The following is a 27,821-nucleotide window of genomic DNA, read 5'->3' as shown; positions in this document are numbered from 1 at the left end:
ATAGGTAAAATGGAATCGATCAAACAAAATAGATCAAATGCAATTAGAAGGACAATCTACCCACATTTGTTTCATTGCCACGACAAATCAGAGTACTTTATTTCTTTTTTGAATGCTAAATTCTTTGTCATGGAGACAATGCCACAAAATAAAAGGTTCAGTCTTTGGCCAGGTTGCACCCTGTCCCATGAGTCCCATCTCAGCCACCAGTAAGTTTGACTGCAGACATCATGCTAAGTACCACAGCAGTCAGCATCCCTGGTGTGTCCTTGCTATAAGATGGTGCTATTCACAAAATACATGACAACTGCACTCCCACACAAAAACTGAAACAACCAAACAAGGGCAAATACTTATAAAATGTTGATCTTTATTTTAACCAAAACCAAGTGTCCACAATGAATGCACAACATAGTAAGTGGGTAAGAGACTGCTAGCATAAACAGTACATATCAATTCCATTGTCACAGTTCAGTTTCAACAGAAAAAAAGAGCATTATGAATATGATTAACTACCCATTTAAAGAAATGCCACAGAAAAATTAATCTTACAGCTATATCAACTACTACAGACTGAAGACAAACACAAATACCATTACACATTGGCAGCAATGTGTCAAAAGGAAAGCCATAAATGAAACGCAGTAGAATTCACATGCTGAAGCCTTATTGGAGAGATCAGAGGGGAGAGGGCAACCAAATGGAACAAACATAATTTTGCAGAAAACATACACAATGTGACATTGTGTCCTAAAAAGGTGGCACTAGGCAAATTCCCCAATAGCTTCAGGCCATCTCTATCAGTTGGTACACAGTCCATCACAGCTATGGAGATCACACACTCATGAGTTTGCCATTGCTGTGCCTCATTTCCTTTCTTCATGGAGCAGTAGTTATATTCATAACTTCATGGCTGGCTGGCTGGGTCAAATGATACGTCTGACTGTACTAGACAGGCCGCATAAGGATGTCCATATCATAGAATATGTACAACAGAGAGGCAATCCTCTCATCTCTGAGCGGAGTGCCAGTCTCAACCATACATGTCCTCTCTGTCTGCATTGTAGATCTCTCCCTCCTGCAGGGAGGCAAAGTTGAGGAAGTGAGAGGGCCGATGGACCTCGTGGTAGAACTCCTTGGGGTTGGACAGCTGCAGGTCATACTTCATGTTGGGGTCGTGGCGAACACCTGAAAGAGGAAGAGAGGATGTATTGAGATGCACTATATTGCCAGAAGTATGTGGACACCTCTTTAAATTGGTGGATTTGGCTATTTCAGCCACACCCGTTGCTGACAGGTGTATAACATTGATTAAAGACAAACATTGGCCTTACTGAAGAGCTCAGTGACTTTCAAAGTGGCACCGTCATAGGATGCCACCTTTCCAACAAGCCAGTTCATCACATTTCTGCCCTGCTAGAGCTGCACCAGTCAACTATAAGTGTTTTTATTGTGAAATGGAAACGTCTAGGAGCAACAACTGCTCAGCCACAAAGTGGTAGGCCACACAAGCTTACTCAACAGGACCGCTGAAGCGTGTAAAAATCGTCTGTCCTCGGTTGCAACACTCACTACAGAGTTCCAAACGGCCTCTGGAAGTAACTGTTAGTCGAGAGCCTCATGAAATGGGTTTACATGGCCGAGCAGCCGCACACAAGCTTAAGTCTACCATGCACAATGCCAAGCGTTGCCTGGAGTAGAGTAAAGTTCGCCAACATTGGACTTTGGAGCAGTGGATCGCGTTCTCTGGAGTGATGAATCATGCTTCACCATCTGGCAGTCTGACTGACAAATCTGGGTTTGGTCGATCACAGGAGAACGCGATCTGCCCCAATGCATTGTGCCAACTGTAAAGTTTGGCGGAGGAGGAATAATAGTTGGGTGCTCTTATCATGGTTGGGGCTAGGCCCCTTAGTTCCAGTGAAGGGAAATCTTAATGCTTCAGCATACAATGACGTTCTAGACGATTCTGTGCTTCCAACTTTGTGGCAACAGTTTAGGAAAGTCCCTTTCTTGTTTCACCATGACAATACCCCAGTGCACAAAGCGAGGTCCATAAAGAAATGGTTTGTCTAAATCGGTGTAGAAGAACTTGACTGGCCTGCACAAGAGCCCTAACCTTAACACCATCCAACAATTTTGGGATAAACTGAAACGCAGACAGCGAGCCAGGCCTACATCTCCTAATATCAGTGCCTGACCTTACTAATGCTCGTGGCTGAATGGAAGCAAGTCTCCCCAGCAATGTTCCAACATCTTGTGGAAAGCCTTCCCAGAAGAGTGAATGCTGTTATAGCAACAAGGGGGGACCAACTCCATATTAATTTCTATGATTTTGGAATGAGATGTTTGACGAGCAGCTGTCCACATCCCGATAACATGTTGATAATCAAACACTGCAAGCATGTGGTTGTAAAATGCTTCTTCTCCTAATATGCTTATTTCCCTGATATGTTACACAGATGTTGAATTTCATTGTTTCAAATACACTAAGATTTGAAGACACTGATAATGGGCGTTAGCCATTATACAAGACTTTCCATTTAGCATGCCTTTTCAATCTAGGAATAGGTTTAATCTGTGTCTGCGAAATCCCGGGTTCTATGCACTACTCACCCATGAAGTTGTAGTTCCAGGAGACCTGTCCAGGCACCATGAAGAAGCCCAGGAAGCGATCAGACAGAAGCATCTGAACCCTCTCATAGTGGGAGGGCAGGTAGCCCTTGGGGTTGTTGCCCTTGTCTGTGTTCTGTCTGCCCCACTCGTACCCACTGGGAGTCAGCTTGTAGGCCGTCAGAGTGCAGGAGCCGGGAGTGAAACTGGAAATGAATAAAGATGTTATACGGTAGTTAGCCTTGATGTACATGATGCAACTTGAATGTTAAGAAGAGTGATGCATGTATAGGTGGAGTTAATCAATGTTTACAAATGTAGCTGGGGTGGTTGGGACGACGAATTACCTTGACGAGACCTGAAGGCCTTAGTTTAGTCTGTCAATCCAACCAACATACAATAAAGCCCTCTATAACCGGGCTGGCCTGATCTGTCATGAAGTAAAACCTTTTTCAAATTAGCTGCTATATGTAGACTCACTGCTGATAAGAGTTAATAAAAAGCAAGTACAACAGTATCTGTCCTACCTGCAGGTGATGATGATGGTCTTCTCTCCATCCCAGGCGGGGTTGTCAGCCATGATCTTGGCGTGGCTGGTGACGTCCTGGGGGGAGAGTTGGGGAGACTCATTGGGCTGGGTGTGGATCCAACCCAGGGGCTCCATCTCCTGTAGGCGGAGAAGGGGTAGAGAAGAGGTGAGACAACAGGGGAAGCAGGAGTGCGTGTGTTTTCTGCCCTGATCAGGAACTGAACACTTCCAATTTCAAAGGCTATGGCACACTTGGTATGAGCCTCAAAAACATAAAGACAAGGAAAATGTGCCATTGTCCATGGTTAATCACTTCCACGTAATGAGACATGATCCAGTAAACAGCATGCCATCAAATCATAGTATATGCTTGTATCTGAGCATGTGTGTTCATGTGTGAGTGTGTGTATGGTATCCCCTAAGTCTGTACCTTGAGGTACTCGTGTCCTGGCAGCTGATTGGGTAGGTGGACGGTCTGATGAGTTCCCCACTGGGGTACCATGACAATACACCTGATCTCCTTCACCTGGGGGTTGTCAGGGGGACTGGTGCCGTACAGGTAACCTGCAATCTGGAGGCAGAGGGGATGCACACGTCAGCGACACACATTCAGACCGACCGATATATAAAAACTATACAATAGACATGATTGAAGGTACCAAATAATCCTGTTCTAGCTGTATAAGCAGTTAAGCACTTCATTCATATATAAAGAAGATTACAATAATATCTAAAGAGATGTACAAAGAGATAGGAGAGGTTACGGTGATGCAAACAGGATAAACAGTAGGCTGCGGTACTGACCTGGGCACGCAGGTCTGAGATGCAGATGAACTTCTTGAGGACGTTCTTGGGCAGGATGTAGGTGTAGCCTGTCTCCTTGATGTCATCAGACGACACGTAGATGTGGTTGGTCCTCAGGTGCAGGTTGGCAGCAGAGATGGCCCTGCAGGAGGAAGTTATCAAAGAGCCATTATTGGCGCTCCATTTACCTCCGAAGCTATGGCCTTGATTTCACAACTCCTGCTGGGAGGAATAACTATAATATAACAATTAAAAAGCTCCAAAGTGTAATACATTCCATTGTCAGCACCAAGGGTGATTGGAAGGATATACAGTGCATTCCTAAAGGATTCAGACCCCTTGACATTTTGTTACGTTACAGCCTTATTCTAAAATTCATTTTGTTTCTCTTCCTCAATCTACACACAATACCCCATGACAAAGTGAACATAGGTTTAGAATTTTTGGCAAATAAAATAAAAACAGAAATACATTATTTACATAAGCATTCAGACATTATCATGTTTCCACTGATCATCCTTGAGATGTTAATACAACTTGATTAGAGTCCACCTGCGGTAAATTCAATTGATTGGACATGTTTTGGAAAGGCACACACGTCTATATAAAAGGTCCCACAGTTGACAGTGCCTGTCAGAGCAAAAACCAAGCCATTAGGTTGAAGGAATTGCCGGTAGAGCTCCAAGACAGGATTATGTCAAGGCACAGACCTGGGGAAGGGAACCAAACAAATGTATTTCCCCTACATACCTGACTCTCCATTCTGTCTTGGAGGAGAAGGTCTGTGTCTCGTAGTTGGAGGTTGTTGAGGTGATGATCTCGTCTCCGTGTTTGTTGACTGTGCGTGTTTGCGTGGCAGTGAGCTGGGACTGCTCCTTGGTCTGCTTCTCAATCTCAGCTATCTGCTGGCGCTGCTGGGACGGAGCAGAGATCTCCATGCCCAGGATGATGTCACGGATCTCAGACTGGGTCAGAGATGCCACGTTCACGCTGGAGAGTTCAGAGAGTCGAGGTCAGACATGGTTGAGGGAGATTTGGGATTGAAATACATGCTCGCTTGTAGTGGGTATCCTAGATGTTACTTGAATCCATAAACATTTTTGCAATAGCTTATTGAGATGGTTAGTGATTTTTCTTGTAGGTGTTGTGAACTCTCATAATAGCAAATGGAAGTTAATATACATATGACAGCGTTGTGAAGCTTCATGACAGCTTTACAAAGGCCACTACAGACATTATAGCCACTCACTTGTTCTTCTTTCCATAGTCGGCCAGGATGAGGTCTTTGAGCTGCACCTCCACCTTGATCCACTCCTCATCGGTCAGTGTGGGCCAGATGTGGTGAGGCTCTGTGATGGTGGTCTTATCGGGCTTCAGGATCACCTTGGCACGGTCGTTGTTCACATGGAGCGCCCTTAGGATCAGGATGAGACGGGAGAACGCCTAGAGACAGGAAACAGAGCCACAGACACTGGTTAAACAGGGGTATGACAGAAACGGCTCGCCCAATAAAGGTTTTGCACTCCAGAAGAGCTTCTAGAATGAGAAACAGGACTAGACATTGTTGATATTTATGGCATAATTCTTCAGTTAGACGGCTCCTATGTATACAATACACTTATTATTTTTTATAAACATTAACCGCTAATGGCTAGATTTGGCAGAAATCGCTGTTGAATCCTTTTTAGTCTCATTCTAGTATTATCGTTCACAGGAAGTGAACAGACACTCACGCCTTGTACCAGTCAGTCTACTACCACCACCTTGCTAAAGTCTCATTCTTGTACAAAAATAGTAGGAAGTAGACTAACGGTGTAGGAGGAGATGGTCTTGAGCCAGTCGTCATACAGGTTGAACAGGACCATCTGAGGCTCGGTGGCCTTCAGGATTAGGTCTCCAAACTTCTCCACCTTCAGACAGGCCTGGAAGGGCAGCTGCAGCTCAGAGCCCTTGATCACAATGTTGGGGAAGTCCAGCAAGTGGACCTGGGAGGAGAAAGGGATAAAAATAAAATGTTAGGTTGTAAAGAGATTGTGATTGCTACACATTGGTCATCTCAGCTTTCCAATAATCTCAACCGTATCAAAATGTATCACAGAGAAAGAAGCGTGATAGTCAAAATATTTATAATCTCAGTCAAGTACTGATCTGTAAATTGGGCAGATTAATGCTATGTCTATATCACTGAGATGCAGTGTAATCAATCGATGTGATTGTGAGGTATGGGGTATCACCTCGAGGGGGTCCAACATGCCCTTCCTGGTGACAATGATCTGTTTGGGCTGCTCCTCCACAGGAAGGGAACGAATCAGAGCAGCCACCTCCTCAGCTGTCTTCCACTTCGCCAGCTATAAAAGGGAGAGAGAAGAGAAGGAAAGAAAGAGGGGAGGAAAAGTAGTGAGGACATTGAGCATAACTAGTCTTTCATTAATTTTTGATTTGCTCCTTTCCAGAGTCTGATTGCCCTGTGCATTGCTAAAGAGAGTAAAAGGTATTTTTCATTTGAAGACGAACCTGTCCCAGACGTTTCTGTCCGGCCCACACAGAGGTGTGGATGATCTTGAGGAAGAGCTGGCCTGTCCTGGGGTTGAAGATGAAGATGGCTCCGTTGATGGGCTTGGTGGTCAAGTTACCCTCAAACGTCTGCAAGGACAGAGCAGGAGTATTTACATGACCGAAGATAGACAGTGTTTAACATCCTCTGAGACTAGTTACCTAACAGTATATATTTTCAGAAATGTTTCATTGTCTGAAAATGTTACAGTAAAAAATATTCTAGGAGGTACACTGCTGTGCCAGAGAATCCAACCCATAAAATTAGAAGCCCTAGAACGTTGACATGAATCTCAGAATGTCGGTTCTCTAATAATTCTAAATTCTAATTCAGCCCCAGACTCCTCACCCACCTTGTGGATGGTGACACGGTATACGTTAGTGTCATCCACAAACCAGATGATCTGATTGGAGAAGAGCTCGCCGTAGTTCTGGGAGGACAGGTAGGGCTCAGTGGGCTCTGAGGAGTAGAGTTGCAGACCCTTACGGATGCGCTCCCTCAGGACGTACAGAGCAGGGTTGGCCTTCATGATCTTAGCCATGGCCTGCTGGATCAGGGGCTTGCCTCCCGGGAACCAGTTACCGTACCCACTGGAGAGACCGGGGGAGAGGTAGGGAGGGAGGAAAGAAAGAGGGTGGCTGGTGAGTTCCTATGTCATGTGATAGATGTAAACAAACAAGTGTTCAGTAACACCCTTGAGTTCACGTGTGTGAGAGGGCAACTGTTGACAACGATACAAGACTACTAGCTATGCTAAGAACATTTCCCATCACTTATCATGTGGACATTAGTGGTAATGCTAGAACTCATGTCTACAGGCTAGCAAATGTATCCATTACTTGTCATGCAGACATTAGTAGAAATGCTAGCGTAGCCATGCTTACCTGTGGAGGTTGTAGGCCAGGTCGATGGCGATGAGCACCCCGGTGGGGGAGGGGTAGATGCTCATGTTGTCTGTGGTGTAGTCCAGGAACTTGGCTCTGGCGTAGCGCTCGATGTCGTGAGAGTCGTAGTCTCCCCAGCGAAGCTGTATGTCGATCCAGTACTTCTGGGTGGTGGTGCTGTCCATCACGTCCCTGAAGAGGGAGAGACGTCAAGGATTAATTAGTACTAAGACAGAAATAAGGTCTTTATAATGGCAAGAATAACTTGGCTTCTTGTCAAACTTGGATCTATTATGTCATGGAAGTTTGGAAGCCGTTTCCATTTTGAGATGGCACATTAAAATGGATACCTGCAAAATATAGCTCATATCCAACCAACAAAGACACAGCTTCAGTGTTAACCTGGAATTAGGTTAAAAAAAACTGTAGCATCGTACTTTGAGTCAGCGAGCAGGGAGGGGCGTGAGACGTTCCACTTGTAGGAGGCGAAGAGCAGTATGTCGGCGCAGGAAGAGTTCATCTTGTAGGACTTCCTGGGGTGAATGGTCTCTTTCTGTACTGTCTCGATCTCCAGGGCATCCAGCTCCTGGTCAAACACCTACACAGACAGAGGAAACAGATTAAAAAAAAAGTTTCATATGATAAAAATGTACTTTTCAACCACGTTCTTTTTGTGATGTTGGTAGAGAATGTCCTTAATACGATTTATTTGGGTTCTGCAAGTTATTGCTGCCTGGAAAGGCATTGAAGGGAAAGGTACACAAATGTATCATTGGAGTCTACAGCCATGTCTCAAGATCATCCGGCTTCCTGTGATCCCTGATTGAACCAAATACATCAAGCTGGAGATAAAAGTACCTGACAGAGATCCATGACGACGCTCTCGTGGATCTTCTGCCACAAGTGAGCCCTGAAGATCTGGATGAGGGAGATCTTCAGGGTGGGGATCTTTCCGTGCATGAAGATCCCGGTCAGATCCAGCTGCACCTGGAAACCCACGTACACCTAGAGAGGACAGAGTACGGAGCGTGATTGTGAGTTAAGAGTGACAATATAAGTCACAAAACCAATCTGGGATATGCATCCGTGTGTGTGTAATCAGGTATTCACGTTGGCCCTGTTGATGGTGGGAGACCACCAGAGGGTGAAGCGACGGTTGGGGATCTGGTTCAAACCAGATCTCTGGGCGTTGGTCAGCTTCTTCCACTTCATGGACTCCTCAAAGCCACTGGCTTTCTCCCTGTGGTGAAGTATAGATAAGGCTGGAGGTTAGCTAGGTAAAACCATTATGTTATACTGCAATAAATGTCTTAGCATGAATAACATAAATACGTTAGAAAATGAGCGCACACAAACATGCAACAATAACCTACGTCACGTAGTGAATGAGTGTGTGGTACTGACCAGAAGAGACCCTCCCAGGTGGGGAAGTAGGTCCCTTTGAAGAGTGTGTGTTCCAGGATGCCCTCCACCCCTCCCAGAGCCTGGATCATGTCTGTCCTGTAGTTGTTGAGGTTCCACAACTTCCCGTCGTGACGCTGGTGGGTCCACCAGAACGGGTTCTGCTTCAGAACCTACAGGACAATCAGACAGAACAGAGTTAATATTCTCCTTCACAACCTAGGACACAATGAGAAAGAGCATCACATTAATGCCTGGACATACGCTGAAGGCTTTTACCAGAGTGTAATTGGTTAACTTTTGTGAGAGTACCACCTGGTTACTGTTTTACCTGGTACTGTTTGAAGTCAGTGCGGACCCTCCAGCCCTTGTCGTAGGCCAGCGTGTGTCTGTCCTTCTGGAACAGGGTGTTGATACGGGGGATACCTCTGTCCCAAGAGTCCTCTAAGTCCTCCAGGGTCAGACGCCTGACAGGAACACAAGACATCTATCAACTCTCATAGTACTAAACCTCTGAACCGTATGACCATCTAGTTAAAGAATATGGAGCGAAGGCTACCTTTACACTTTGAAAAGTCTTCTCCTTAGCAAAACCTCTAAAATATTAAGTTCTACATTCTGGCATGCACCAAAAACTCCAAGTGGAACCATCCGTGCAGTGTGTGATTAAGAACGCCAAGTGGAGCTTAAATCCAGCCTACATGGGGACCAGGGGTTGAGATAGAGCAACTGTCTTGCCTGTGTAGGTGTTCAGTACCTGTTCTGTGCGATAGCCTCCTGTCTCTTCAGGGCGTATTCTGCCCAGACTCTCTGGGAGTCGATGAACTCACTCTCCCAGGGCTGGATGTAGCGGTACAGGTTAGGAATCAGCTGGTCCTCCTCGTGGCTCATACCGGACCGGAAATGGGTGATGCCAACGTCAGTCTGCTTTGACCACCTGGGGCAGAGGGAGGGCAGCAGGACAAGATGGGTTAGTGGCAGGAAGGAAAAGTTCACTCTAACTCGTAATTTAAAACATGCATTAATATGTAATAACTACATTTCAAAGAGGAAGTAATGCAACCAGGTCCATCTTCATTAGTCAACTAGGAATGTCACATCATTATCCAGCTCACATTTCTATCAATACCATGTTCTCTAAGTTTGCAGTAAGTAGACTTTGTTAACCTCATACAGGAATATCTATAGCCCTTTTTGGACAAATCCTAGTTTCTACATATTTTGCATTTTGCGCTTACCTCAGATCGGACTGTGGGATGAGGACGTGGCCCATGGACAGCATGCCCAGCCCTCCCAGCTCCTTGGGGGTGTAGAAGACCACAGGGGGGAAGCGACTGGGCATCTTGGAGTTGAGACCGATCTTGATACGGGTCTGGATCTTGTTCTCACATTTCACCAGCAGGTCCAGCAGCTCCTGGGTGTTGACCACCGCCTCACGGAAGTACGTCATCAGCCCTATCAGAGCCGTGTTCCACTTGTTCACAATCTGAGGGGAGATTGGGGGAGGGTAATGTATTTCAACATTAGTACGGTTTTCATAACTACTGTTATGAACCCAACTAATGATGAATTTAATTTTGATAAGATTTCTTTAGTTGGTATACTTCTATATAAAATTACAGAATCTCAGTGAAGAAAGAAACCGTGATGTTTTGTAAAGGAGTTGTTTACCTTGGTAAAGGTGGTGGATCCTGAGGCCATGAGGATCTGTCTGACTCTGTTGTGGAACCGCTGCATGGACTCATCATCCACACGCAGGAAACACTGGGCAGTACGCTCTTTGGTCACCTACACGCAAGAACAGCCTTGTCTTAGTACAAGGGACAACAGCGTAGCAGCGTATCAGTTCCAGTCAGCCACGGTGGTGAAGGTCTGACTATCTGGTGGCAGCTGCCATGGTCATTTAGCACACCCCTGTATCGCCATGGGGACGAAGGACAGGGTCAACTGGTATAATCTTAGTTTAAACTGGGTATAAACTAAGTTAACCAGGCAACATCCCTCTTCCTCCAGCCCTTCTCTCTCCATCCCTCCGTTTGCCCTCTCACCTCGTTCTGCAGGTTCCAGACTCCGTCCTTGTGGGTGAACTCCTCGTAGCTGGTGCGACACTTGGGCAGGATGCGGCACTCGAAGCCACACATGTTGAAGAGCAGGTTAGGGTTGTCTTTGCTGTAGACTGACACAAAGCTGTTCTCCCATTGGACCGTGGTCACAGAGCGAGGCAGGCGGTTTTTAATGTCCCAGAACACAGCACGACCCCTGGACGGTTACAGAGAGGGAGGGACAACTATTATTTCACAAGATATGAGTATCGCTGTTCCTCCCATTCAAGTTGCTGGTGTTAGGTTCTAAATATCAGAGTAAGAGCTCAACAGACACTATGAAAGCTTAAACAAAGTTTATTAATCCCAGAGGATGGAACAACTGAACAGACCAAGACGTGGTTCTACCAGTGGTGGTATACAGTGCCTTGCGAAAGTATTCGGCCCCCTTGAACTTTACATTTGGTGCTTGCCTACGGAGCTGTGAGGGGAACGGCACCTCAGTACCTCCAGGCTCTGATCAGGCCCTACACCCAAACAAGGGCACTGCGTTCATCCACCTCTGGCCTGCTCGCCTCCCTACCACTGAGGAAGTACAGTTCCCGCTCAGCCCAGTCAAAACTGTTCGCTGCTCTGGCCCCCAAATGGTGGAACAAACTCCCTCACGACGCCAGGACAGCGGAGTCAATCACCACCTTCCGGAGACACCTGAAACCCCACCTCTTTAAGGAATACCTAGGATAGGATAAGTAATCCTTCTCACCCCCCCCCCCCTCCTAAAAGATTTAGATGCACTATTGTAAAGTGGCTGTTCCACTGGATGTCATAAGGTGAATGCACCAATTTGTAAGTCGCTCTGGATAAGAGCGTCTGCTAAATGACTTAAATGTAACTTTGCGACCTTCTGCCACATTTCAGGCTTCAAACATGAAGATATAAAACTGTATTTTTTTGTGAAGAATCAACAACAAGTGGGACACAATCATGAAGTGGAACGACTTTTATTGGATATTTCAAACTTTTTTTAACAAATCAAAAACTGGAAAAATTGGGCGTGCAAAATCATTCAGACCCTTTACTTTCAGTGCAGCAAACTCTCTCCAGAAGTTCAGTGAGGATCTCTGAATTATCAAATGTTGACCTAAATGACTAATGATGATAAATACAATCCACCTGTGTGTAATCAAGTCTCCGTATAAATGCACCTGCACTGTGATAGTCTCAGAGGTCCGTTAAAAGCGCAGAGAGCATCATGAAGAACAAGGAACACACCAGGCAGGTCCGAGATACTGTTATGAAGAAGTTTAAAGCCGGATTTGGATACAAAAAGATTTCCCAAGCTTTAAACATCCCAAGAAGCACTGTGCAAGCGATAATATTGAAATGGAAGGAGTATCAGACCACTGCAAATCTACCAAGACCTGGCCGTCCCTCTAAACTTTCAGCTCATACAAGGAGAAGACTGATCAGAGATGCAGCCAAGAGGCCCATGATCACTCTGGATGAACTGCAGAGATCTACAGCGGAGGTGGGAGACTCTGTCCATAGGACAACAATCAGTCAGTCGTATATTGCACAAATCTGGCCTTTATGGAAGAGTGGCAAGAAGAAAGCCATTTCTTAAAGATATCCATAAAAAGTGTAGTTTAAAGTTTGCCACAAGCCATCTGGGAGACACACCAAACATGTGGAAGAAGGTGCTCTGGTCAGATGAAACCAAAATTGAACTTTTTGGCAACAATGCAAAACGTTATGTTTGGCGTAAAAGCAACACAGCTCATCACCCTGAACACACCATCCCCACTGTCAAACATGGTGGTGGCAGCATCATGGTTTGGGCCTGCTTTTCTTCAGCAGGGACAGGGAAGATGGTTAAAATTGATGGGAAGATGGATGGAGCCAAATACAGGACCATTCTGGAAGAAAACCTGATGGAGTCTGCAAAGACCTGAGACTGGGACGGAGATTTGTCTTCCAACAAGACAATGATCCAAAACATAAAGCAAAATCTACAATGGAATGGTTCAAAAATAAACATATCCAGGTGTTAGAATGGCCAAGTCAAAGTCCAGACCTGAATCCAATCGAGAATCTGTGGAAAGAACTGAAAACTGCTGTTCACAAATGCTCTCCATCCAACCTCACTGAGCTCGAGCTGTTTTGCAAGGAGGAATGGGAAAAAATTTCAGTCTCTCGATGTGCAAAACTGATAGAGACATACCCCAAGCGACTTACAGCTGTAATCGCAGCAAAAGGTGGCGTTACAAAGTATTAACTTAAGGGGGTTGAATAATTTTGCACGCCCAATTTTACAGTTTTTGATTTGTTAAAAAAGTTTGAAATATCCAATTAATGTCGTTCCACTTCATGATTGTGTCCCACTTGTTGATGATTCTTCACAAAAAAATTACAGATTTATATCTTTATGTTTGAAGCCTGAAATGTGGCAAAAGGTCGCAAAGTTCAAGGGGGCCGAATACTTTCAAGGCACTGTATATACACACCCAAATTTGGGGTGGAGTCCCCTCCTTGCTAAACATTGCATCTTTATTGCTAGGCAGGAAATTAAGTGATACGAGTAATAAAGTGTTCCTTCTCCCTTAATGTGACCGGACCTCGAACCCCTTCATCACTAAACCACGGCTCTCTCCCCTTATCACTGCTGCCACATGTGATCGTTTCCCCTACACTCAGTACATTCCAAGCTTAATTGCACTGACCAGTCCTCCTACAGATACCCATTAACTTCTGGTATAGACCGTAGACTATCGCACCCCTCATGTCTCTAGCATAACTAATGATTAATAATATTCAATGTTTGGAAACAAAGATAAGTCCAAAATGCAGTGATTCTGCAGAGCTCAACTGACAATGCAGACTTCTGAAGCTGAATTAACCAGAATCCCAACATTGGTGAAGCAGGGAAAATAAAATACGCAGGTCTCACATCAGTACATCTCACATGAGTCCTGCATTATTTTCTCAGCTACTCTGCTACTGTTCCATATAAAGAACAAGCAATGGGGGGGCGACAACGACTCACAGGTTGACGTCGTGCTTCATCAGTCTCATCCTGGCGTCTCTGGGCCAGCACTTCTTGTTGTTGTAGCCCACAATGTTCTCATTGTTGGGGTCAGGGTGCTCCGTTAGGTACCTCTGGATCAGGTCCCTGGCCTCATCAGCTGAGAACCTGGAAGAAGGAGAAAAAAGCAGGACACGTCAATCACTGAGCTTCTACAGATTTCAACAGATACTTACATGGAAGTCTAAGCCGTTAGTCTGCACCAAGTAAAATGTGTGTGTGTGTGTGTGTGTCTCTTCTGCTCCTACTCAGGTATTTGATGTAGCCAGTTAAGGAGTACTAACTTCTATCTATCTAAGGTGTTGTGTTGCCGTTTTGTACCTGAAGAAGATATGTATGCGGTCGATGTATCTGCAGTAGAGGCGGATGGGGTGGGCACTCTCTGTGGCTGTATCCTGGAAGGACAGGAAGTCGTTGGGCATCTGAGGGGGTCCAGCCATCTCACTGGCCCGGTGGAGCCCCAGCACCAACAGGTCCATGACCAGGCCGTAGTACTGCACGATGAACGAGGCAAACTGCAGACCACGGATGATACCGTACGAGTTGGTGTGGTTCATGTCCTGGGATGGGAGAGAAGAAGGATATATATAAGCAACTAAACAGTTAGTAGGGAAAAGTAAAAGGTATCAAATCAAACAATGCCATCATGTAACAGACAAAAAAAGACAAGCACAATATCTTCATCATTGCTTTTGAATGAGGAAAATTGGAATCTCAGTTTACTTCCTGAATTGACTCAAATTAAATTGATTTGATCCAAACCCTGCACAACAAACCCATCTTCAAGATGGCAAGGTGCTCTCACTTTGTAGTTGATGACCACGTTGTTCTTGGCAGTCATGTAGTCAGCGATGTTGTGGTCCACGATGAGACGCAGCAGTCTGTTGAGCAGCGTCAGATCTATTTTCTCATACATCTTTTCATAGCGAGACTCCAGCATCACGTTACACTCTCCCTCCATCGTCTCCCACACATCCTGCAGGTTGTTGATGCCTGGTTACAAAACACGAGGGGGAAAAAGTCTGATTTGTATCCTACAATGAATGGATATAGAATTATTGAAATATTGAGTCAAACAGAAACGATTGCAGAGGGCGTAGATACTTTTTCCTATTATACAATATGCATTGGCTCTGTGAATACACATACAGTACATAAATACAACTACTATAAACACACTCAAAATCTACCCAACCTAGTCCTTACCTTGGCACCACTTGTAGACGAGGAGTGGAGGAGGCTCCGTGTCAGCTGGTTTGATCCAGGGGGGGAAGAGACGTCGTTTGTCAGCCTCATACCACAGGTACTGGTCCAGGTAGGCATCCGTGATCTTCTCCAGGGGCTCCACGTCATACACAGGCACCAGGTGACTGTACAGGTCCATGAACTCTATGCCAACCTAGAGAGAGGGGGGAGGAGAGCAATTGGAGTGAAATGGGTGAGTGCTAAGTTCATAGAAGCGAGATAGATTTGGTTCTTAGGACAGTTAACTTGGTCAACTGAAAGTTCAAATCATCTGCATATAGTTAGACGAAAAGGGATGAAATTTAGAGGGTGGCTTAAGCAAAAAGCCCAGTGTGTATTTAGAGTTGGTCCTGGGACTAACCTCTTTGAAGGCTCTCTGTGTGAGCAGGTGCCGTTTGATTCTGGACAGGGCCTCGTGAGGGTTGTCATAGGCCTGCTCTATCAGCCCCAACTCCTCCCTCTGAGACTGGTTCAGCCTGGACTTCACACTGGGAAGAGAAAACAACCACACGGTCAAATCACTGCAAGATAACCTAGCAGAAAGGATCTAAAGCCATCTTTTTCAGGAAAAACTCCCTAACAGGAACAGGGAGTTGGTGTGTGTTACCTGTAGGCCTCTTTGAGCCTCTCCAGGGCCAGGATGAGCAGTTTGGTGTCGTGTTTGTAGGACAGTGGGGGGAAGGGGATGGGGGAGAAGCGCCTGCTCTCCAGCCAGTGGACTGTTGTGGTGTAGATGGCCACAGCCTCCTCTGCTGTGATGTATGGACCATCCTGGGAGACACAGCTGACACATTATACACACTGCATATGGCAATATGAAGTCATAGGAACCAAGTTACCAGTTTTGGTACAAATAAATAAGCCGTACTATTAAATTATATTTTTCTATAAACAAACATCCCATATATATACACACACACATTTTTTAAAACAAGTGTCAGAGTATTATACTACCGACTCAGCCTGTTCTTGAGAGACTGGTGGCCCTGTTAACTCTGCTGGTTTGCTGTTGCATGGCTGAATTGTCTACACTCCTCACAGCAGAGAAGGTAGTTGCACAATAGAGAGAACCATGTGTTCTACCTCTATGGTTGCAACAGCTATGCACTTACCTAGTGCCTTCCATGCCATAAACGAGGATCATAGTGTGTGCTGTATTACCTTCAGGTAGTTGTGCTGCCTCTCCTGCTCAGCCTTCAGGTACAGACGGGTCAGTCTGCCCAGGTTCTTCTTGCACACAGTCTTGTCCACGGTTGCGCCGCGCCTGATTCGCTCACGGTTGTAGTGGGCCGTGTTGGTCCACCAATCAGCTTTGGCCTTCACGTAGCGTAGGATCATGTTCTCGATGGGTGTGGGCAGGCCTGGGACCTGGAGGGACGACATGGATTAGATGTGTCAAAAGCTGTCCCAGTACTGGATAGGTGTAAATTAACTACCTTCCAGTAATGGCAAATGTTGAACCTTTCAGGAAAACAAGTTCTGTTTATTGCTTACAAAATCGTAATTGCTGAAGACAACTGAGTTTGATGAAAGACTATATTTCTATAACATGTCACCATTAAATATTCTTAAAACCTGTTAGGGATGATGCGAATTTTCACAGCTTTTTGTTAAAAATCGCACAACATTTCAACGTCCTGCTACTCATGCCAGGAATATAGTATATGCATATGATAAGTATGTGTGTATAGAAAACACCCTGAAGTCTCTAAAACTGGTTGAATCATGTCTGTGGCTATAACAGAACGTGTTTAGGAGTAAAAATCCCAGGGAAAACTGTTCACCAAAAACACAAAAAAAATATTCATCCGCCAGTCAAGATATTGTCTATGGCGATAGAAAATAGATGAGGTTGTTTACAATGCCTACAGCTTCCACACGATGTCGCCAGTACTGGCATTTCATTGCTGGTTTATCCTTGGTGGGATGACGTATAGGCACTTCCTGTCTTGGGGTACACCGAGAAAGTTATTGAAAGTGAAAAAAAATGGACGATGATTTCAAGACTTGCTGCTATCGAATACAGATCGCCCCGTGATCAATTTGATCGATTATTAATGTTTATTAATACCTAAAGTTGGTTTACAAAAGTAGTTTGAAGTGATTTGTAAAAGTTTCTTTTTAAAAAGCGACGTTGCGTCTTGTAAAGGTGAATTTTCCTGGATCAGACAGGCCTTCATAAATGGACATTTTGGGTATACAATGACGGATTTAAATCGGGAAAAAGACCCAATTGTAATGTTTATGGGACATATAGGAGTGCCAACAAAGAAGCTCGTCAAAGGTAATGAATGTTTTATATTTTATTTCTGCGTTTTGTGTAGCGCCGGCCACCGCTAAATCTTTTGTTTAGGTCTCGTTCAGGTATTTCGGGGGGTGCATGCTATCAGATAATAGCTTCTCATGCTTTCGCCGAAAAGCATTTTACAAATCTGACATGTTGGCTGGATTCACAACAAGTGTAGCTTTAATTGAGTACCTTGCATGTGTGTTTTAATGAAAGTTTGAGTTTTATCGAGTACTACAGGTGGCGCTCTAAAATTTCCGCTGATTTTGGTTCCTGTACAGGGACCACAATCCGCAACAGGTTAAAGCAAATATTCCCTGAACTGCCCCTACCTTTCTGGCAGTAAAATCAAGCACACAAGACCCTGGAATGAAGCCCCAACATTAATTTCCCCCTATATGCTGCCTCATGCCTTTTCATCTCTATAATCTCATACCTTCCAGGGGATGTTGGCCTTCCAGCAGCGCCAGGACTCAGAGAGGTGCTGCAGGATGGTTCTGGCCTTGTTCTGCTTGATGCCCTCAGGCATCATGTCCAGGATGTCGTGCATCACGGCCGCACGCAGCTCTAGGTCAAAGTGGGACTCCACACGCTGCTTCGTCACAGTCTTCGCCACGCCCTTGGAGTGACGACCTGTTGAAGGGGACATCCACGATTGATTGATTGACTGGTGTTCCCAATCAGTCCATCAGTACGAGAGCTTCTCACGATCCACAGTGAATTAATTTGCGTTTTCTTGTCGTCACAGTTCATGGTCCTGCTTTTTCCCTCTCCTCACCCTTATCGAAATATTTACTTTTATTCAAGGGCTCAAATGCAACTGGGTAAGCAAGTAGTTCATTGATAGGCCATTGTGCCTCATGTGATAATTAGTATCACAAACAGTTCTAACATCACCTATGATAAAGGGAAGTTAAAAGACCTTCAAACTGCCTGGCCAGCAGGTTGCCCAGCCATCTCTCCAGCAGAGGGGTGATGCCCCTCATAAAGAACAGCCACACTCTCCATCCTGGTGCCCAGAACCCACAGCCTGGACCCTTACCCACTGGACCCTGAGAACACACAGCAAAACACATACCTTCAACAACAAACTCAGCCTTTAGTTGTGTCCCAATATCACCACCAATACATTACAGAGCAGATGTGTTACTTACTGGTGTTTCAGACATGTTGGCAATAATGGAAAATTGTTCCTTTACGAAATTGACAACATGGGTAATGTTTGTGTGACCATTTACATGGATATAAGTGTGTGGGTGTATACTCAGTACTCACAGTATTGAAGCGGTAGTAGATGAGGTGCTTGAGGTCCTTGCACATCCGGATTTGTCTCATCAGCTTGTACTTGTAGCGGTACATGCCAGTCAGCTGGCCCACGTGGGCAAAGATGTACTGCAGCCCGTCTGACAACTACAGACCAAGGAGGAAGTAGGGAGAAACAATACATATTAAGAAAGACTTTACATTTAAATAGGTTTGAATTTCTAACAGGCACTTCCAATTGTGAGACAAAATCAAATTATGCTATTTAACACCAAATAAAGGAAGATTTTATTGGAGCTTTGATGTTATTCAAGTGCTGTGTTGCTGACCTGGAAAGCATCCACGTTGCCCAGTCTGTACTGCACGTGGCTGTCCACCACCAGCTTGCTGAGACGCAGCACCTCTCTGCACAGATGGAAGGCATTCCCGAACCTGGACTTCTTACGTTCCTGAAGAAAAGACAGACACCACAGGCGCATTCAGCAGGGCACAAGGTTATGGACTGTATTTAGATAGAAATATGATAAGTAGAACAAACATGCCTCTGACACGTGGAATAATGTAAGCTTTATTCATGACATTTCTATCTGCAAATTTCCACAAAGTTGGCCAACACCACTACTAAATTGTTAACTCGCTGCAGGTTAAATAAAACATGCTTGCAATGCAGCATGTCACAAGCACCCGTTAATATTGTGCAACACAAATTAGGATTTAGTTACGCAATGTTGACAACTAAGAAGGTCTGCGGTAAGCCGGGGGTTGGACAGGACTTCTCTCCGTCTTGCCCCTCTTACATCAGTTGGCATCTAGTTTGTCTGGTTACCTTCGTGGTGAGGGTCTTGACAGGCTTGAGGTTGAAGTTGTAATCCAGGTGCAGGTAGTTGAGGTTCTTGCGGTGGATGAGCAGGTTCAGCATGTTGTATCCCTGTCTGCACACCTGCAGGCCCACCTCCACCCAGTCCAGCTTAGTCGACTGGAAGAACTTGGTGGCTTTAAAGGAACGAAACAAGTACCTGGTAGGGGAGGACAGATGAGGCTGGTCAGATTGTTGTACTTGTGTTATATTATTTCCACAGAATTGTGCTGCAAATAGTAAATGTCAGTTATTTTTCCGTATCAAACATCTACGAACAATCATTGATGAAATTGGGGGTAAGTTTAGTAACTTGAGAATCATCATTGATGCTTACCTCTTCTTCTGGGCCTTGGGTGGTCTGTGTTTGAGAGCGTTGAGTACGTAGTACTTGAGCAGTTTCTGGTAAGACACACGCACCTTCACTGGCTGGCCGGCCGGGCAGTGCTCACGATACCTGACATGGGAGGCAGTCAGGCAGACACTCACTAATTAGATTTTCATTTAGTATTACCATGCCATCTTTATAAGGTTCACAATATCAGCAGAGACAAGAGAGTTCACAGATATAGTAGTCATCTTCAGTCATTATAGGTCTATGTAGGACAAGTTACTGAGTATTTACTGTAAAAGAGAAGGTTTCCAATGACTTACCTGGTTTAAAAAAGGCAATAAATACATTTACACAGCAATATCAATTCCCGTCCTACATCAACATTACCAAATAATGTTATTTTAGTGTTTCCTCACCAGTTCTTGATGAGTGGGATGTCGATGGCCCGCCTGGTCCTCCCAGAGCGCAAGTTGAAGGGGCGTGGTGCCCAGAGCAGAGCGATTCCATTGGCTGTGTTGTCTGTGTAGAGGGGCGTCTCCTTCAGGAAGGGCTCCACGTACTCTGGAAGCTCAAACTCTTCGTCATCCTCCGGCAGAGGCTCCTGACTCTGTAGGGGTGTGAGTATGTGTGAGAGATGTTGGGCACACACACACACACACACACACAACAACAGGAGAACACTACACTGCAATAAAGAAGTATCTGCTATTAGTTGACTCCTCCAATCTCAAAATAAGTGTTTGAATGCTGATGGACCAACTGCAGCACAGATTCTGTTCAGCCAGTAACCCACCATTCAATTCAATTTTCCTCCAGTCGTTACGCACTTGCAAGCAAACCAATGCAAGTGCGCCTTTGTGGGAGGGCTACTAGCTAGGTAGATACAATTTGAGAAAACATTTCTGTGCCCTAGGCTAGACTGAGTTAAAGGAGCTGCTTGGGCAGGGTTCATTACAATTCAAGAGCAATTTGTCTCCGAATGGCAATTTGGTTGCAGTGCATAACGTACTGTACATTAAAAACAACATACCTTGACTGAGTGTCTGTGGGAGATGGGGTTGATCAGGGGGTCAAAGTAAAACGCTGGCAAATCAGGATCCTCAGTCTTGATGAACACCACATTGGGAGTGTGGTACCTACAGAAACACTTGTCAGCATTGGTGGCATATCACCCAAATGTGTGCATGTCAATAGGTTTCCATTTCTAGAATCTAGGAGGATGCTCTGGGGCCTGTATGAGATAGACAGTAATGTCAGTAGAGGGCATCTTTCTCACCAGGTGAGGTGAACGTGGTGGGGAAGGTTGTTGTACAGGTATGGGAAGGCAATCTTGTACTCTGTCCTGATAGGCTGTCTGATGATGATCTTGTTGATGTCGTTGAACTCGTTCCAGTCTTCATCTCTGAGATGGGAGAAAAGAGTTGAGGAATAGATACTTCCACAGTGTAATGCCCAAAAGCCATCACAAGTTAGACAGCACTAAAAATATTTATTTGAGCGATTCAGCAATGTACTTAAGAGTCCCCACTAAGGGGTAACAGACTAAATACCCCAGCTCTTACTGGAGGTTGATGTCCCTAACTAGGGGTTCAAACTTAGGTCCCCCGGGGATGGCCATGTTGAGGGCCTTGGAGGTGAAGAAGGCCTTCAGGTCAAACAGGTAGAAATAGTTGTAGTCCACCAGGTCAGTCAGCAGCTGGTTGGCCAGACGGTACAGCGTGGACATCATGGGCAGTGTGAACTGCCAACGCCTGTACGTGGTCCCGTTCACATACCTGGGGTTGAAGGGAAGGTGAGAAAGGCAGGTTCATACAAGGACAAAAAGAAAATAGACAACCAATCTAGTCGTGTTTTAGCTTGAAGAACATGTGACTGATTTCAACTTACTCAGAACTTGTGCTAAACCAACCAAGACTTGTGTTTAAATATTGTGGCTTACATTAAGAGGTTTCAGGTCTTTGGTACGCTGTGATAATATTCTGATGACGACCAGGCAATAGTTTAAATTGTGTAATTAGATTATTTATTTTTTTAACTCTGTGAGCAGGTGTCCTTTACACATCAGGACTGCCCAGAGAGAAACCAAAACAGGCTTCGCTGTGACTCACTTGTTGGCGTCCTTGAGGGGCTGGTGTTCGTAGAGCCACTCAGCCACGGAGGAGTCCTCTTCTGCATCCAGCTCCATCTGGATGGCCTCCAGTGGCTCCACGTCCAGGATGTTATCAGCGTAGTCCAGCGGAGGCTCCTCATCGTCAAAAGGAGGAAAGCGCATACGCTTGAAGTGACGACGGTCCCTCTTCTCACGACGCATCATGATCCACATGGCGCTACGGAGAGAATTTAACTAGGAAGTGAACGAGGATCATCGAGGTGGTTTGAGGCATCTATGGCTAACTCTAGTTTCTAAACATTCAAAATAGGACTTTAATGGAAACTAGGCATGCGTAAATCCATAAACAGTCCTCAATTGTTCATTCACTCTATAAATGACACCAAAAAAAGAATTAAAAACATGCACAAACAGAATATTAGCCCGTCTTACCCCCACTGGGCGATGTAGACAGGCTCTATGACCCAGGGGATCTCGTTGACGAAGGAGATGGCTCCAGTGATGTGGTATAGGACAGGCACGTCTCTGATCTGCTCCCAGGGCATGGGCATGTTCTCCAGTAGCTTCAGCACCGCGTGGGGCATGTACTTCAGAGCTCTGTGGAGAAGAACACACAAAAAGGAGAGATGGGAAGATTAGTGGAGACATAGGAAGTGGTGTGAGCATTGGGTGAAAAGAGGAGGACGGGGGGGCATAGTTAGCAAACCACAAAACATTTTATTTATCAAATGCTTCGTAAACAACAGGTATAGGCTAACAGTGAAATGCTTACTTTCCTCTCCTTTTGTGTGGCTTCCGTATGCATGTGTGTTAGAATGTCAGTGTAAGTATGCGTGTATGCCGGGTCCTGTTGGTTCCAGACACAGCTTCACTGGCACCGCTTGCTGTGTGGTAGCAGAGAGAACAGTCTATGACTTGGGCGGCTAGAGACTGACCATTTTTGGATGGCAGTGAGCTTGGCCACAGTGATGTACATGGCCGTACTCAACACCTTGCAATCAGGTGCCTTACAGTTGCCATACTGAGCAGAGATGCAGCCCGTCAAGATGCTGAGGATCTAAGAACCCATGCAAAATATTTTCACCCTCCTAAAGGGAAAGAGGCGCTGTCATGCCCTCTTCACAACTGTGTGGGTGGACCATGTTAATTCCTTAGTGATGTGAACACTGGGGAATTGAAGCTCTTGACCCGCTCCACTAAAGTACAACCGAAGTGGGTGGGGGCATGCTTGCCCCTCCATTTCCTGTAGTCCACGATCAGCTCCTTTGTCTTGCTCAAGTTGAGGGGGCTGAGTCACTGGCTTGCTGGGGCTCTCTCGTGCCGTCCCTGGGGGGGGGTGCGTCACCTGGGTGGGTTGATTCACTGTTGTGGTCGGCCTGTCTGGGTTGCCCCCCCCCCCCTTGGGTTGTACCGTGGCGGAGATCTTTGTGGGCTATACTCGGCCTTGTCTCAGGATGGTAAGTTGGTGGTTGAAGATATCCCTCTAGTGGTGTGGGGGCTGTGCTTTGGCAAAGTGGGTGGGGTTATATCCTTCCTGTTTGGCCCTGTCCGGGGGTGTCCTCGGATGGGGCCACAGTGTCTCCTGACCCCTCCTGTCTCAGCCTCCAGTATTTATGCTGCAGTAGTTTATGTGTCGGGGCTAGGGTCAGTTTGTTATATCTGGAGTACTTCTCCTGTCCTATTCGGTGTCCTGTGTGAATCTAAGTGTGCGTTCTCTAATTCTCTCCTTCTCTCTTTCTTTCTCTCTCTCGGAGGACCTGAGCCCTAGGACCATGCCCCAGGACTACCTGACATGACTCCTTGCTGTCCCCAGTCCACCTGGCCATGCTGCTGCTCCAGTTTCAACTGGCCTGGGCCCTAGGACCATGTCCCAGGACTACCTGACATGAGGACTCCTTGCTGTCCCCAGTCCACCTGGCCATGCTCCTGCTCCAGTTTCAACTGTTCTGCCTTACTATTATTCAACCATGCTGGTCATTTATGAACATTTGAACATCTTGGCCACGTTCTGTTATAATCTCCACCCGGCACAGCCAGAAGAGGACTGGCCACCCCACATATGCTCTCTCTAATTCTCTCTTTCTGTCTCTCTCTCGGAGGACCTGAGCCCTAGGACCGTGCCCCAGGACTACCTGACATGATGGCTCCTTGCTGTCCCCAGTCCACCTGACTGTGCTGCTGCTCCAGTTTCAACTGTTCTGCCTTATTATTATTCGACCATGCTGGTCATTTATGAACATCTTGGTCATGTTCTGTTATAATCTCTACCCGGCACAGCCAGAAGAGGACTGGCCACCCCACATAGCCCGGTTCCTCTCTAGGTTTCTTCCTAGGTTTTGGCCTTTCTAGGGAGTTTTTCCTAGCCACCGTGCTTTTACACCTGCATTGTTTGCTGTTTGGGGTTTTAGGCTGGGTTTCTGTACAGCACTTTGAGATATCAGCTGATGTACGAAGGGCTATATAAATAAATTTGATTTGATTTGAGCAGTCGTGTCCTCAGCAAACTTAATGGTGTTGGAGTTGTGCACGGCCACTCAGAGAACAGGAGAGGACTAAGCACACGTGTTGATGGTCAGCGTGGCGGAAGCGCTGTAGCCTACCCTCAACGCCTGGGGGCTGCCCATCAGGAAGTCAAGGATCCAGTTGCAGAGAGAGGTATTAATTCCCAGGGTCCTGAGCTGTAGTCAATTAAACTCATTCTTACATAGGTATTCCTTTTGTCCAGGTGGGCGAGAGAAATGTGGAGTGCAATCGAGATTGCGTCATCTGTGGATCTGTTGGGGCAGTATCTGAATTGGAGTGGGTCCAGGGTTTCTGATGGTGTTGATGTGAGCCATGACCATAGCTTCAAAGCATTTCATCTCTGTAAATGTGAGTGCAGGTTACCTTGGCGTTCATGTGCACGGGGTGTATAGAGGTCTGCTTGAAACAAGTTGGTATTACAGACCGGATCAAGGATAGGTTGAAAATGTCAGTTAAGACACTTGCCAGCTGGTCAGCGCATGTTCTGAGTACACACCCTGGTATCCCGTCTGGCCCCACGGTCTTGTGAATGTTAACATGTTTAAAGGTCTTACATCGGCTACGAAGAGCGAGATCAGTCATCCAGAACACCTTGTGCTCTCATGCAATAATTGATCAAATATTCACTGTAGATTTCACCATTGTATTCTCCACATGAAATTAAACATCTAAACAACCAGGTTCAAAATGGTAACCAAACAATGTGAGATTTCATCAGCAGTAAGATGAATGTATTCCCTGTAAGGGACCTCTGTCAAATAAACACTTCAAAGGGCTCATTTACTAGGCTACCCGTGCATGTTAATCCACTCTAAACATATTTCCAGCCTCCAAACAATGGTGAATGTTAAGAGGCATATGTCACACAAAACACCCCAAAATTTAACATTCGGCAATTGTCATTAGGCTAGAATTTATGCAGGCACTCATTGCTACCTTAGCAAAATGTCAGTGTTCTCATCTAACCATAGACTATATCACCCGTTTTCAGGTCCATTCGAATCAAAGTTTATTTGTCACGTGCGCCAAATACAACAGGTGTAGGTAGACCTGACAGTGAAATGCTTACTTACATGCTCTAACCAATAGTGAAAAAAAGGGTATTAGGTGAACAATAGCTAAGTAAAGGAATAAAACAGGCTATATACAGTAGCGAGGCTATAAAAGTAGCAAGGCTACATACAGACACCAGTTAGTCAGGCTGATTGAGGTAGTATGTACATGTAGATATGGTTAAAGTGACTATGCATATATGATGAACAGAGAGTAGCAGTAGCGTAAAAGAGGGGGTGGCGGGTCAGAATGCAGACAAGCCCAGTTTGCAAATGCGCTGGAGCACTGGTTGGTCGGAGTAATTGAGGTAGTATGTACATGAATAAGTACTTTAAGTCCATTCGCTAAATTCTCCATGCCTCTGACAAGCAGTAATGATAAATAGTGGTGTAATAGCCTAGTTCTTGCCATTTTGTTTTAATTATTGCGATAGGTTCATGTTCAATACGTACTGCGTATCACATTATTTATTTTGCCCAGGACACCGTACCGCTTTACATTCACCCCTGGGTATCATTTTCTCAAATCCAAATTACCAGAGTTCCATAGAGACACTGGGAAGTTGCTTCTTACCCCAGGTATACCCTCTTGTCGTGACGGAATTTCCTGTTGGTCATGTCACCGTGGTCCCTGATGATCTTACGGACGTGCTCAGGTGGCATGTCCTCCTTCTGGGCGTCAACAAACCCAAACTTCCTCTTCTCAGAGTAGCGCTTTGCCTGCAACTGCTGCCATTTTCTGGCTGCCGGATTGGGAAGAGAACAATAATGGTTATATGATATGTTCATTCAAAGGAATTTTCCATTTTATGAATCGAATAACAACCATGGAAATTATAGCCAAAGGGGCAATGAAATGTTATGCTTTTTAGTAGATGACAGCTCCATGACGCCAGTCCAGTAACTGTGCATTATTTTACCTTTATTTAACTAGGCAAGTCAGTTAAGAACAAATTCTTATTTTCAATGACGGCCTAGGAACAGTGGGTTAACTGCCTGTTCAGGGGCAGAACGACAGATTTGTCAGCTCGGGGGTTTGAACTTGCAACCTTTCGGTTACTAGTCCAACACTCTAACCACTAGGCTACCCTGCCGCCCCATTAGATAAAAACACATGGTTCAAAAGTTTTCCATTGAGCTTAACCCACCTTTCTCTTGCAGTTTTTCCTCAGACATGTAGTCTGGAACCTGGGCTGGGGGATGGATACCTGGGGGCATTCCACCTGGTACCCCTCTATATGGGAAGGCAGCTGCCATGGCGACTCACAACTTGAAAGATGTATACAAAAAAAACATAAAAATTGGGCAAATTAGAATAACGTATTATTAGTTAACTAGTACTTCAGCAACGTACATAGACCATGCATGTCAATAACAAGTAACGCATCAGCTCATTGTGCTCCAACCAAATTCATCACGAAATTTTTCGATTTACCAACATGTAAAGGCATGGCTGCTGCTATCTGGTAAATTCTTCCCAATGTTAGTTAGTTAGTTAACGTTAGTAGGTGAACTCTTTAGCAGTGCAAAGTCTGGAATGCTAGCTAACGTTAGTTCGCTGGCTAGCTAAATTATCTTAGCCAATGAATGTGCGAATGCTTTGTAACTTAGTTGTAGCACGCGTACAATTTCAAGTGCGTCGTTAGCACACTCATTGGGGAGATACAAAAAGTGGGCAAATTTGTTCACCAATAGATTAACAACATACTAACCTATGGTCTGATTTAAACAACTAGTTGGTTAGTAATTGTTATTGGTTGGGCGACAACTTTTTTGTGAAGGCCCAAAATGAAAGTACAAGCTAACGCTAGTCTGCTAGTGCTAACCAGCTCAATTACACAACCAGAGGGTCTACCAAACCATACCTCCTGCTCCACGTCCAGGATAACTGCTTTGTATTGAAAATTGCCTTGGTTTGCACACGATTATAACAACATCTCTCTGTAAAAATGCAATGAACTTTTCCCCGCTTTTCACGATTATATTGATTAGCCTTCCTCCTGTACAAAGCATGCAGTGTGAACGACACCGCACGTTGCGCGCACTTCGCTTGAATTCACGAACGTACAGTACGCTGTTTGATGGATTTCGACCAACACAAACAAAGGGGCTACGCAAGAAGATGCGCAAACGTAAAAGACATGCGCACTAATTCAAAGTTCCCGGATGAAGAAACGGAAGTCTCGTCAGTTGGACAGGATATACTAACCGTACTATTTGTGACGTGGGTTTAGTAAATCGT

The 27,821-nt window shown here is 45.3% G+C and overlaps 1 protein-coding gene across 1 annotated transcript; it reads right to left on the bottom strand.

Annotated features, from left to right (window-relative positions):
* Nucleotides 1-350: 350 nt before the first annotated feature.
* LOC118397392 (pre-mRNA-processing-splicing factor 8-like) lies at nucleotides 351-27,608 on the bottom strand. Its single transcript, XM_035792075.2, has 43 exons — nucleotides 27,445-27,608; nucleotides 26,728-26,848; nucleotides 26,154-26,322; nucleotides 22,437-22,601; nucleotides 22,003-22,221; nucleotides 21,457-21,669; nucleotides 21,171-21,296; nucleotides 20,925-21,030; nucleotides 20,311-20,501; nucleotides 19,898-20,017; nucleotides 19,531-19,720; nucleotides 19,034-19,153; nucleotides 18,717-18,851; nucleotides 18,364-18,493; nucleotides 17,878-18,074; nucleotides 16,316-16,522; nucleotides 15,762-15,925; nucleotides 15,516-15,642; nucleotides 15,116-15,308; nucleotides 14,715-14,902; nucleotides 14,231-14,469; nucleotides 13,871-14,017; nucleotides 10,834-11,044; nucleotides 10,457-10,573; nucleotides 10,024-10,271; nucleotides 9,543-9,722; nucleotides 9,117-9,252; nucleotides 8,789-8,958; nucleotides 8,495-8,624; nucleotides 8,243-8,389; nucleotides 7,822-7,982; nucleotides 7,385-7,576; nucleotides 6,853-7,090; nucleotides 6,461-6,589; nucleotides 6,181-6,294; nucleotides 5,758-5,931; nucleotides 5,196-5,389; nucleotides 4,697-4,936; nucleotides 3,947-4,088; nucleotides 3,573-3,713; nucleotides 3,141-3,280; nucleotides 2,617-2,819; nucleotides 351-1,188 (listed from the first exon to the last, which is right to left on the bottom strand). The coding sequence occupies exons 2-43, from the start codon at nucleotides 26,834-26,836 to the stop codon at nucleotides 1,034-1,036; spliced, it is 7,017 nt and encodes a 2,338-aa protein (XP_035647968.1). The 5' UTR covers nucleotides 26,837-26,848; nucleotides 27,445-27,608; the 3' UTR covers nucleotides 351-1,033.
* Nucleotides 27,609-27,821: the final 213 nt, after the last annotated feature.

The sequence above is a fragment of the Oncorhynchus keta genome, chromosome 18, assembly GCF_023373465.1.
Source record: "Oncorhynchus keta strain PuntledgeMale-10-30-2019 chromosome 18, Oket_V2, whole genome shotgun sequence".
NCBI lineage: Eukaryota > Metazoa > Chordata > Actinopteri > Salmoniformes > Salmonidae > Oncorhynchus > Oncorhynchus keta.
The sequence above is the reverse complement of the archived record's forward strand: the minus strand, read 5'-3'. Positions and strand labels throughout refer to the sequence as shown.